This window comes from Macaca nemestrina, chromosome 10, assembly GCF_043159975.1.
Source record: "Macaca nemestrina isolate mMacNem1 chromosome 10, mMacNem.hap1, whole genome shotgun sequence".
Lineage (NCBI taxonomy): Eukaryota > Metazoa > Chordata > Mammalia > Primates > Cercopithecidae > Macaca > Macaca nemestrina.
The window spans coordinates 11,003,923-11,016,160 of NC_092134.1; the positions used below are offsets into that span (position 1 = coordinate 11,003,923).

General features: G+C 51.7%; 1 protein-coding gene across 2 annotated transcripts in view; it reads right to left on the bottom strand.

Annotated features, from left to right (window-relative positions):
* MLXI (MLX interacting protein) overlaps positions 1 to 9,591 on the bottom strand; it is a 72,113-nt gene extending 62,522 nt beyond the window's left edge. The window contains exon 1 of one of the 2 annotated variants that reach the window (XM_024796801.2): positions 9,090 to 9,591. In XM_024796801.2, the coding sequence (XP_024652569.1) occupies positions 9,090 to 9,502 (413 nt within the window). In that variant the 5' untranslated portion in view covers positions 9,503 to 9,591. The remainder of the gene's footprint in view (positions 1 to 9,089) is intronic. The other variant, XM_011762839.3, reaches the window with a different exon arrangement.
* Positions 9,592 to 12,238: the final 2,647 nt, after the last annotated feature.

Below are 12,238 nucleotides of genomic sequence, written 5' to 3' on the forward strand. Positions count from 1 at the left end.
CTGGCTCCTACTTGCCACTTAGGTTTCAGAGTTCACCCAGAAAGGTCACCTCCCCAGAGGACTTCTCTGCCCAGCCTAAAGTATCCGCCCACCCTCCCCAGCCCCAGTACTCTCTAGCCTTCACCTTCTTTCTATTCTTGCCTGCACTCACAATATAAGACCTGATGTGCTGACAATTCCCCCACCAGCATGGAAGTCCCATGAGGAGAGAGGACTAACCCATCTAGCTTACCACTGTATCCCGGAGGGCTAGAACCGTGCCTGCACACAACAGGGTGTGCCTGGAGGGAAAAAGCATTTGTGCTGGGGCGGCCAAACCCAGACCATAGCCAGCCTCATGCTCTGGGGCCCGGCCAGCCAGGCTCCCTCTCAAGTAGCCCTCACAGGGCTAATTCGATTAGACAACTGCCAAAGAGAGCTGATGGTCCCAGAAAGCTCACAGCAAGGTCCATATGTGAGACATAGGCCCCAGCAGGCTCAAGCTGAGCAGATCCAGAAGCTCCTAGGAGCAGAGCTTTGTACCAGAGAATAGGGTGGTGGGTGACAGCCAGCAGCAGCGCAAGAAGCAGGGCTGTAAAGAAGGCGGAGCCGGTCTGTGAGAGCCAGTCTCTTCAAGGCGTCTGGCCGGACAGTGAAGAAGAGTATCTCCCCTGTGGGGGACCTAGCGCTGCCTGGAACCCAGGACCAGTCTCCACTGAAATCGGCCAGTCCTCGGAGTCCCAGAATTAGCATGAGGTGACCGGCACTCCCATTCCACAGGCCAGCACGAGGGTCCCTGATCCATGCAGCCACAGAGCTCTGCCAAAAACACATGCTCCGTGGCCTGAATTCTAATCACAGACAAGAGAACTCCAACAAAATACAGAAAGTAATCACCTAAGACACTGGCTCTCTGGACTGCACATTTTATACCCAAAAGTAATTTGATTCTAGGGAATGAGAGCTCAGGCTCTCATCAGCCATCACATAAATCCTTTAAAAAAAGGAAAATTAACTTTCTACAATACTCTATTATAGAATTATACCAAGGAACAAGGATCCACTTTACAAACCTTTCCTTTTTTTTTTTTTTTTTTGAGACGGAGTCTCCCTCTGTCGCCCAGGCTGGAGTGCAGTGGCCGGATCTCAGCTCACTGCAAGCTCCGCCTCCCGGGTTCCCGCCATTCTCCTGCCTCAGCCTCCCGGGTAGCTGGGACTACAGGCGCACGCCACCTCGCCCGGCTAGTTTTTTTTTTGTCTTTTTTGGTAGAGACGGGGTTTCACCGTGTTAGCCAGGCTGGTCTTGATCTCCTGACCTCGTGATCCGCCCGTCTCGGCCTCCCAAAGTGCTGGGATTACAGGCTTGAGCCACCGCACCCGGCCTCAAACCTTTCCTTTTATAACCAGGACCCTCCTATCACTAGTTCCCTCGCTGCTGCCGAGGACCCACAGCATAGCTCAATCTTTTTTTTTTTTTTTTTGAGACGGAGTCTCACTCTGTCGCCCAGGCTGGAGTGCAGTGGTGCGATCTCGGCTCACTGCAAGCTCCGCCTCCCGGGTTCACGCCATTCTCCTGCCTCAGCCTCCCGAGTAGCTGGGACTAAACACACCCGCCACCACGCCTGGCTAATTTGTTGTATTTCTAGTAGAGATGGGGTTTCACAGTGTTAGCCAGGATGGTCTCGATCTCCTGACCTCGTGATCCACCTGCCTCAGCCTCCCAAAGTGCTGGGATTACAGACGTGAGCCACCACGCCCAACCATTATAGTTCAATCTTAAACCCGGGGTGGGCTCCTGTGCTGTCTTGTGGTGGGAGAAGAGTGAAGATAAGCTTCCTGTTGTCACTGTAACAAATTACCGCAAACTTAGTGGCTCAGAACAACAGACTTTATGATTTTACAGTTCTGGAGGTCAGAGGTCTGATTTGGGTCTCACAGGATTCAGCAGGGCTGCTTTCTTCCCAGAAGCTCTGGGGTAGAACCCATCCCCTCGCCTTTTCCAGCTCTGAGGGGAGCATATTCCCAATCCCGTGGCTTTCCTCCATCTTCAAAGCCCCCAACAGCAGCTGATGTCCTTCCTCCGCTGCTTGCTCTTTGGTTCTCTTTTTGATTCCCTCTTAATTTTAAGGACCCCTGATTACACCAGGCTCACTCAGATAATCCAGATAATCTCCCTATTTTAAGGTCAGTAGACCAGCAACCTTAATTCCAGCTGTAACCTTAATTCACCTTTGCCATATAACCTAGCACAGTCACAGGTTCTGTAGATGAGGATGTGCACATCTTTGGGGGGCCATTAAACTGCCCACCACACCTGTCCAAGCAGGCCACGATACAAACGTCATCCAGCAAAAGCACTTCTGTTGTCCCACTCCACACCAATGTCCCATAAAGCACTGTTCCACAAAGGTTGTGCTTGTCTCTGCAGAGCTGAAGATAAACACAATTCACTTAACTTGTCAGCTTGCAAGTAGGAAAAGAAAAAAAAAAAAAACAGCCTGACCAACACGGTGAAACCCTGTCTCTACCAAAAATACAAAAATTAGCTGGGTGTGGTGGCGGGTGCCTGTAATCCCAGCTACTCAGGAGGCTGATGCAGAAGAATCACTTGAACCCAGGAGGCGGAGGATGCAGTGAACCCAGATTGCACCATTGCACTCCAGCCTGGGTGACAGCAAGACTCCATCTCAAAAAAAAAGATTTCGCTACAGATTATAAAGTTGGCTTCCAGGTCCCTGAGTGTCCCTTTCAATCCATCATATGATTCTTAATCTCCTAGGATGTGCTGAAGCTGTTAGGCTTAGCAGGGAAGTCAAAGGTGAAGACAGCAGGGATTCTGGTAAGCCGGGATCACATAATGACACAGGCTGAATGACATCAGAGCGGCTTCCAGGGGGATGTGATGTTCATGCACTCTGGGAAGCAGAGGGTTTCCCCAGCAGGGACGGCAGCCACAGAGAGACATGGAGTGGCCCAAGGCATCCACTTTCCCCATCCGGGTTTCCCCCTCTGGAGAGGAACTGGCACTTGCACTCCCCTCTAACAGAAGCCAGGCGTTTGTGGGCAGATAAGGTAGGTCACTTTTCTGCTCGAGACACTTTTCCATGGACAAGTTGCGTAACCTCTCGGCAAGACAGCTAATTAACTTCTGAGCTAGTTTTTAAATTTTTATTTACTTATTTATTTTTTTAAATGAGGATTCCACCACCTACCTGAGAGGGCTGTTGTATGAGTTGCTTAAGATCATGTTAAGAAGCCAGGTGCAGTGCTCACACCTGTAACCTCAGCACTTTGGGAGGCCGAGACCGGCGGATCACTTGAGGTCAGGAGTTCGAGACCAGCCTGGCCAACATGGCAAAATCTTGTCTCTATTAAAAATACAAAAACTTAACTGGGCATGGTGATGCATACCTGTAATCCCAGCTACTTGGGAAGCTGAGGCAGGAGAATTGCTTGAACCTAGGAGGCAGAGGTTGCAGTGAGCCAAGATTGCACCACTGCACTCCAGCCTGAGTGACAAGAGCAAAACTCCGTCTCAAAAAAAAAAAAAAAAGATCATGGAAAGAGAATGTAGAACATAATAAATAATAAATGCTCAGCCTGTGTGAATTCTCTTTTCTTCTCCCACCCGGAAAATAACCTCCCTCCATCCTCTCCTCTAACTTCATCGCCCGGACTCTTTCCCCAAGTCTTCCTCCTCTTCCTCTCCTTCCTCCCCTTCCCGCATGTGGGCAATGTTGAACCAACCAGCCTCTACAAACAATGGAAGTTTGGTCCCGCACCACTAAAGCAGGGAGCACTGGGGCTTCCTGTTGGGTAATATAATCGGTAATCTTTGAGAGTTAACAGCGAAAGGGGAGATATGCATTAAACCCTGATGTCAGGAAGACCATCCACACTGCTCCTGGTCATGTCAAAACACACACACATACACACACAATCTGGCTGAGACATCCTTCCCTGGTAGTGTCACAAGACCTGGTCACAGTTATCACAGCCCTTATCAACTGTTCTGCAACTATCTGTTCCCATGCCTAGCCTGTGAGCCCCTTGAGGAGAGAGACTATGTTCTTCATCTCTGCAGCCCCAGTTCCCACCTCAGTGCACACCCTGCAATGGTGCACTATCTAATGGTTAAAGACTGAAGAACGCAGGAGAAGAAACACTGCTTATCTTCGGTATGACTGCAAAAGAGAAAAACCAATTTAGTATTTGCATGAAAGGTTTCCATTTACAACTGGTTAACTGTGCCTAGCATTAGACGGTTCCTCTATTGAAAATTCAAAGTTTGGCCGGGCGCGGTGGCTCAAGCCTGTAATCCCAGCACTTTGGGAGGCCGAGGCGGGCGGATCACAAGGTCAGGAGATCGAGACCACGGTGAAACCCCGTCTCTACTAAAAATACAAAAAATTAGCCGGGCGCGGTGGCGGGTGCCTGTAGTCCTAGCTACTCAGGAGGCTGAGGCAGGAGAATGGCGTGAACCCAGGAGGCGGAGCTTGCAGTGAGCCGAGATCGCGCCACTGCACTCCAGCCTGGGCAACAGAGCGAGACTCCGTCTCAAAAAAAAAAAAAAAAGAAAATTCAAAGTTTGAAGGACACAGCACTCTAACCGTTAGCCCTTGCTATTCCTTAAGTCTGGCACAGATTTCTGCCTTGATCAAGAATGAAGGGTTAGCCAGGCGTGGTGGCTCACACCTGTAATCCCAGCATTTTGTGGGCCGAGGCAGGCAGATGATCTGAGGCTGGGAGTTCGAGATCAGCCTGACCAACATGGAGAAACCCCATCTCTACTAAAAATACAAAATTAGTTGGGCATGGTGGTGCATGCCTGTAATTCTTGCTACTTGGGAGGCTGAGGCAGGAGAATCGCCTGAACTCAGGAGGCAGAGGTTGCAGTGAGCTGAGATCGCACCACTGCACTCCAGACTGGGCAACATGAGTGAAACTCTGTCTCATGAAAAAAAAAAAAAAAAAGAATGGTTACTATACAAAGCATTCATGGAGGGGGCTACATCTTAGAAACTTACATCCCAAGGCTATCTTACAAGCCCAAATTTAAGTCTCCTCAAACACCCACTTCTTAAACAGAAACCTATTTTCCAGAAACTGCTTATCTTTAAATACAGAAAAAGACCATCTCTTCCCCCCACCACCGGAAATATTCATACCAACACTCCCTGAAATAAGGAGTTTCTAAAAAGGCAAATAAAGGAAACCAACACCAACCACGAAAAGGTACACACTAGATGTGTTCAGAATCTGTAGGTGGGGGCTGGGCATGATGGCTCACTCCTATAATCCCATCGCTTTGGAAGGCTTGAGGCGGAAGGACTGCTTAAGGCCAGGAGTTCAAGACCATCCTGAGAGGCATAGCAACACCCCATATCTACAAAAAATAAAAAATTAGCCAGGCATACTAGTGCGTGCCAGCAGTCCCAGCTACTCAAGAGGCTGAGACAAGAGGATTGCTTGACCCTTGAGGGAGGTCAAGGTTGCAGTGAACTATGATCACATTACTATCCTCCAGCCTGGGCAACAGAGCGAGACCCTATCTCAAAAAAAGGAAATTCTGTGTGGAGGATATACATGTGTGACATTCCTTACAGTCTTAAGAAGGCAAGAACCATGAACTATGTTCTTCAGTACATAGCTCCATTGTAGAGCCTCAGAAAGCACCCGGCCAAATCAAGAATGCTTCTATTTAGTATTTGTCAAGCAGGCATTCGAAAGCTCAGCTAAGACCCTGGTTAGATACACTATTTCCTTCAGTTCATAGATAAGACACAGGCTCCTCATAAATGTCAGATGAATGCGGATGCAGAACTAAAATTCCGCCATAACCCACTTGCTATGCGGAGCCAGTTAACCCTCCTCTTGTCTGTTACTTGCCAGGCACTAGCCCCATTCCCAGCCCCATTCCCAGAGGTTGTCTCTGCTGATCCTCACTTCCACCTTGCAGGGAAATTTTATCTCTCCCATTGAATAGCGTTCTTAGAGTTCAGACAAGGAATGCTAAGGGCTTTTTTCCATCATTAACACCTGGTTTGCCTCGGGGAAAGGCAACCCCTTCTCTCCAAAATGTCCCAATAATTGAGCACATGTTTCCGGACCAAATCAAGAACCTTCGCCACAGGGCTTCTCAGCAAAACGGAGTGAGACCGACATGGAATCCCATCTGCACAGTTCCCTACCCAGTAGGCCCTGGCACACACTCACATCCAAGTTCTCAAACACCCTGTTCCCCACCCGAAGTCAGCCCCAGGCAAAGACCCTTCAGGAGGTGAAGCCACTGCCAGTTCAGGAACGGATCACAGTCAGAATCCCTAGGCCACTTCTCAGGACTCGGTAAAAAATAACCACAACTTCCCCTGCACTTAGTTCCTCCCCAAAGAGCTGTTGAACCTCATCTGGAAACAGCTGGGAGGCAGCAGCTAACAGGAAATCAAACAACAACAACAAAAAAAGCAGAGTGTACCGCGGAGAGTTAGGCAGCTAGAACGAAGAGGCCAGGGGACAGACAGGAAGTTGAAGTTGGAAAGAACCTAGGCCAGAAACAGTCACACAGAAAAGGAGACCCAGCTGGCTTTCCTCAGCTCGGGCAGGAGGGGAGGACCCAGACAGCCAGCAGGGAAGGCACGAACCCCACAAGGATGGAAACCAGACCAGCTCTGAGGTTACATCTTCTTTCTGCCCTGCCCCCAATCCCTTTTTTTCCTTTCTTTCTTTTTCTTTTTTAGAGATGGGGTCTTGCTACGTTGTTCAGACTGATCTTGAACTCCTGGGCTCAAGCAATCCTCTACCTCAGCCTCCCAAAGTGCTAGGATTACAGGCGTGAGCCACCACGCCCCTCATTGCCTCCAATCTCAACCTTCCCTCCCCGAAAGCCAGCTAGCAGTCCTCACTAGGAGAGCTGGGGTCAGAAACTCACCTTCCTCTAGCTTCCTTCTGTCCCACAGGCTACAGCCCAAACAACTGATTTTGAGTCATTCGTCTGTCATCCATACCAAAGTTCCACACTGCCAACTAAACTCAGGGCTGGACAAACCAGCCTCACACAGACAGACAAAGGGCATCTTCATGAGAAATGACTGGACAGATCCCATCCGAGGGCCTGTGGTGGCAGACCTTAGGTGGCCGACCTTAGGCAGCAGGAGACCTTAGGCACAGGGAAAAGGAGCGAAAGTGAGAGAGCAAGGTAAGCTTCTTGCACCAAACTGATGGTGCATTTTGCAATCAAGAAAGTTAACTGAGCAATGGCCAGCTGCCAAAATATTTTTGAGAGAAATGAAAAAAAAATGCCATTACTAAAATTCTTTGGTGTTGTTTAATAAGGCTTTAGGTCATCCAAACAGAGTGCAAAGGGGAGACTGATTTAGTTTTCATTTAGCAGAGCTTACTTAGGTGAGACTTTCCCAGCCCATGCCCCCCGTGACTCAATCATCCATTCTCTCTCTGTATATGTAGAAGTTTATATTAAAATGAGAGGATTAAGTTTTCTTAATAAGATACATTCCAGTCTTTTCACCTTGAGCTTTGTTTGAAAAGGCTCTCTCGAGGCATAGCATACGCTGCGATCCAGCTGGGTTTGATTCCAATGGAAGTGCTCAAAATCTGAGACTGAAGGGTGCACAGGGCTGCAGCCTCAACACCATTTGTTTTTTAAAAAGCAGAACATCTTTACAGGCTGAGTGCCAGCTCAAACTGGCAAGACCAGAGAATCAGCAGAGACTGACCAATGCGCTGGGTAAGGGGGATGGGAGGAGGAGCTACGGGAACAGATCATCAGGGAAACCTTCAAGAGAGGAAATAGGGGTGTTTCAGGAACATAACAAAGAACAAGTTGACTAATCGTTTATTCCAGGGACAGCGGCGGTGAGGGGGTGCCATCCAGGGCTAAGTATTTAATATTTCAACTTCAGGTAAAAGCATAATGTTTAAACCTGGATATGCTTGGAGCTCACAGCTCTCTTAAAAAGGATGGGGGGTTGGGGGACGGCAAGATATTCCTGCTTTTTTATTACGCTGTTCATGGAGTCTCCTAGGAAACTTCTCCCTAGATGCCTGCAGAGCAGACCTAAGACAGCGCCAGCTAGTCCAGTTCCTAATGTAATAAGCTCAACTCGGCAGAGATCCTATCAAGAGCTTTATGCAGGGCCGAGCTGCTCAAGGCCGCTGTTGCCGGTCCAAAGAAGTTCTGTTGCGCAGGCAGAAAAGTTACCTGTAGCAAATACCTAATATTTATGCTGGGAGGGAGAGTGGAAAAGTGCTTTAATCTTTGAGGGCCAGGCATTTTCTGTGACTTGGAAAAGAGGAATCCCTGCCCAGAGCCGAATCCACATGTCAGAATGGTGTCTGGGATGTCTGCCCTCAACAATGACATCTCCCTCATATAATGTTTCGCGACGGCCAGAAAACCCTCCAACTTGCCAGGAGGACAGACTGCGCCTCCAACAGCTGTGGCACCAAAAGTCTTCTTAGGAGGCACCCAAGGCCTTCCCGAGATGGGGGAGGGCCTCCCGTTGAGGTTGTAATGGGCCAGCCTCCAGGTGCAGGGACACCTAACTCTGGCCAAGCACTGGAATAAGCAATTTACCTAAGTCACTCCAGTACCACAACAGCCCCTTGGAGGCAGACACTACAGTCATTCCCCTTTTATGAAGGAGGAAACAGGCTCCGAGGTGTTACACAACCATTAAACAGCAGAGCCAGCCTCCCGTCACCCGGAACAGGTGGTCCTGACCGCTGCTGGATATGGGGAAAACACACAAAGCGTTTGGAGGAAGGAGTCCATAGAGTCGGGTAACACAAGATGCAGCCAGTGTTTATACCTCTTTCTCGTCCAAGATCGGTGGCCCCAGGACACTGGAGGGGAGGGCCTGGATAGGGAACGTGAACCCGAAAGGACCCCGGCACTGCTGGCAGGGGAAGAGGCCAGGACCCCGGCCTCTCTGGCAACGCGGGGAACCCCAGATCCATAAACCCTCTCGAAGGGGGAAGACCCAAAGGGAATGCATGAAGCCACGGGATTGCCAGGCGGCCCTTCCCTCCACGCTTGTTTTGTCAAACAGGGGCCTTCGGCCGGGGCCTCCGGGGGTCGCGGGGGTCCCTACCTGTAGGCCAAAGTCATGCACTCGAAGAGCTTGGTGAGCGAGGCGTCGATGGACAGGTGGCAGGAGCTGGTCTTGCCGAAGCTGTAGGTCTGGCACGTCTGTTTGTTGACCGTGTCGAAATCGTAGCCCTTCTTGGGCGGGTGCTCCCGGTGCGGCGACGACACCATGAAGTGGCCGCTGTGGATGATCTGCTGGCGGCGCGGAGGCTCCTCGCGGCCCGGCCCGGCCCGAGGCGGCGGTGGCGCGGCGCTCGCGTGGGCCCGGGCCGGGGTGGCCGCGCCGGAGGCGGGCGGCGGGGACGGCTCATCCGTGTCCGAGTCGTCGTCGTCCTCAGGCACCTGGGGCTTGAGCAGCACCTGGCGGCCCCGGCTGCGGGGCCGGCGCGGGGAGCACATGAAGACGTCGGCGGCCATGAGAAGTGCTCGGCCGGGGGCATCCCCCGGAGCCCCGGGCAACACCACAGGCGCGCGAAACTGAGGGGCGCCGGCGGGGCCCGGCCCGCGCGCCGACTGTCCGCGAGCGCGCGGCGCGGCGGGAGGGGTAGGGCGCCGGCCCCGGCGTGACGTCACCGAGGAGTCTGGCCCAATCCACTGCCCGCGTCGGTCTCTTAAAGGCGCAGGGGAACCTTTCCTTAGCTAGGCGGACCAAAAAAAAATACGGGAATCGGAGGCCACGCCTCTCCGCCGTGCGCCTCGCCACCTCCTCCTCTCCCGGCGTCCGCGGGTGCTGAGGGACACGGTGGCCGGGCGGAGCGGCTCGCCGGTGTCGCCGCCTGGGAGAGGCGTCGGCGGAGTGGGACCACTGCTAGTCCCACCCCCGCCCCGCTCCGCGCCCCGGTTGTCGCCCTGCGGTCTCGCCGCGGGCCCTGCCGGCTCCACGTGGTGGGTGCGGGTGGGGCTCCTCTGCCTCCAGGCCCTGCTTTCCCCTGCCGGGCGGTACCGAGTCCTCGCAGCTCACGCCTGACTTTGCCGGACTAGGTGGCTATTGTCCCCATTATTCTCATCGTATTGATGGGAACACTGGGTGACTGAATACCGACAGGATTTGTTTAAGACCTGGTGTCCACAGAGCTGGGAACTTACTGCCCGTGCGCGTCCCCAGCGCGGCGCAGCGGTTGAGTGGCAGCGCCCTTGAGCCCAGAGGCCTCCAGACCCCAGCTCTTTTAACTTCAACTCAGGATGCTGTTTTTTTTTTTAAGTTTGACGGACGAGGCAGCCCCCGAAACAATTCCAAAAGGGGAGTATCTGAGCCCGAGTTTTCTTCTCTGTCAAATGGTGAACAATCCGGTGCCTCAGAAACCTGTGACAGTTCTAAAATGGCTATAGCGGGCCGCGGTGGCTCACGCCTGTAATTCTAGCACTTTGAGAGGCCGAGGCGGGTGGATCACTTGAGGCCAGAAGTTCGAGACCAGCCAGGCCAACACGGTGAAACCCTGTCTCTACTAAAAATACAAAAATTAGCCGGTCGTAGTGGTGCATCCCTGTAATCCCAGCTACTCGGGAGGCTGAAGCAGGAGAATCGCTTGAATCCGGGAGGTGGAGGTTGCAGTGAGCCGAGATTGCGCCACTGCACTCTAGCCTGGGTGACAAAGGGAGACCCTGTCTCAAAAAGAAAAATAAATACAAATAAAAATGGCTATAAGGTGCTTAGCAGGCAGGATGGCACAAAATGAGCGCTAAATAAATGTGCCACAAGTTGGAGGATTTGGATCAACCAGACCAGAGGTGCCTAGAAATTTCCAATAGTCCACCACTTTTTGACCTGCAGAAACGGCAACTTCGCGTCGCACGACCTAACTGACAGACACTTCTAGAAAGCTGTCAAGGTTTCCAGGGCTCAAAGCCAGTCTGGGGTAGGGGTGGCAGGGCACCAGAAGAGCCAGTGAGGCCCATGAACCAGGAACACCCATCCTAATCCTAGCAGGGCATCTAGAGTCCACAGCCATTCCTGCACTCTGCTTTGTTTTATTGTTGTTTTGTTTTTTTGAGACAGAGTCTTGCTTTGTCACCCAAGGCTGGAGCGCAGTGGTGCAATCACCATGTTGGCCAGGCTGGTCTGGAACTCCTGACCTCAAGTAAGGCCTGCCTTGGACTCCCAAAGTGCTGGGATTACAGGCGTGAGCCATCGTGATGGCTCTGCGCTTGGCTTTGAAGCTGGTTTCAGTTCCAGATTTGGATGGGGGATGAGTACCCTGCCCCACCCTCTTCCTGACAAAGGCCTCCTGAAGGGAACTGAGGGCTCTCACCAAAATGGCTCCATTAACTTATTTCCAAATGTCTGTAAGGAAAAATGGGCTGGATGACTGGCAGTTTTCAGGCGTGAGTTCTAGATTTCCCTCTTCCCCAACCTACTACTGTTCCCAGTGCTGGTTGCAAATGTTTGAAAGTCCATCCTTTGAGTTGCCTTCCTTTATCTGAAGACTTGTCTCCTTGGTAAGTTTACATGCCCAGCCACTTTTTTTTGAGACAGGGTCTGGCTCTGTCACCTGGACTGGAGTGGAGTGATGCCATCATGGCTTACAGCAACCTCAACCTCCAGGACCCAAGCAATCCTCCCACCTCAACCTCCCGAGTAGCAGGACCACAGGTGCGCACCACAGTGCCCCGCTAATTTTTATATTTTTTGTGGAGATGGGGTCTCTCCATGCTGTCCAGCCTGGTCTCGAATTCCTGACCTCAAGTGCTCCTCCTGCCTCAGCCTCCCAAGGTGCTGGAATTACAGGGTGAGCCACCATGCCCTGCTTTCATTTTTGTCTTCCTGTTTACCTATATTTTCTTTCTGCCTTTTTTTTTTCCTCACTGTGTCACATTGATGTGATCATGGCTCACTGCAGCCTCAACCTCCCCTTCCCAAGCTATCCTCCCACCTCAGTCTCCCCAGTAGCTGTGAACACAGGTGAGCACCACCACTCCCAGCTCATTTTTAATTTTTTGTAGAGATGGGGTTTCCCTATGTTGCCCAGGCTGGTCTCGAACTCCTGGGTTCAGGCAGTCCTCCTGCCTCGACCTCCCAAAATGCTGGGATTACAGGCATGAGCCACCACACCTGGCCTGTATTTTCTAATTTCCAAAATAAACATGTATTACTTATACACTTTTTTTTTTTTTTTTGAGGCAGAGCCTCGCTTTGTCACCCAGGCTGCAGTGCAG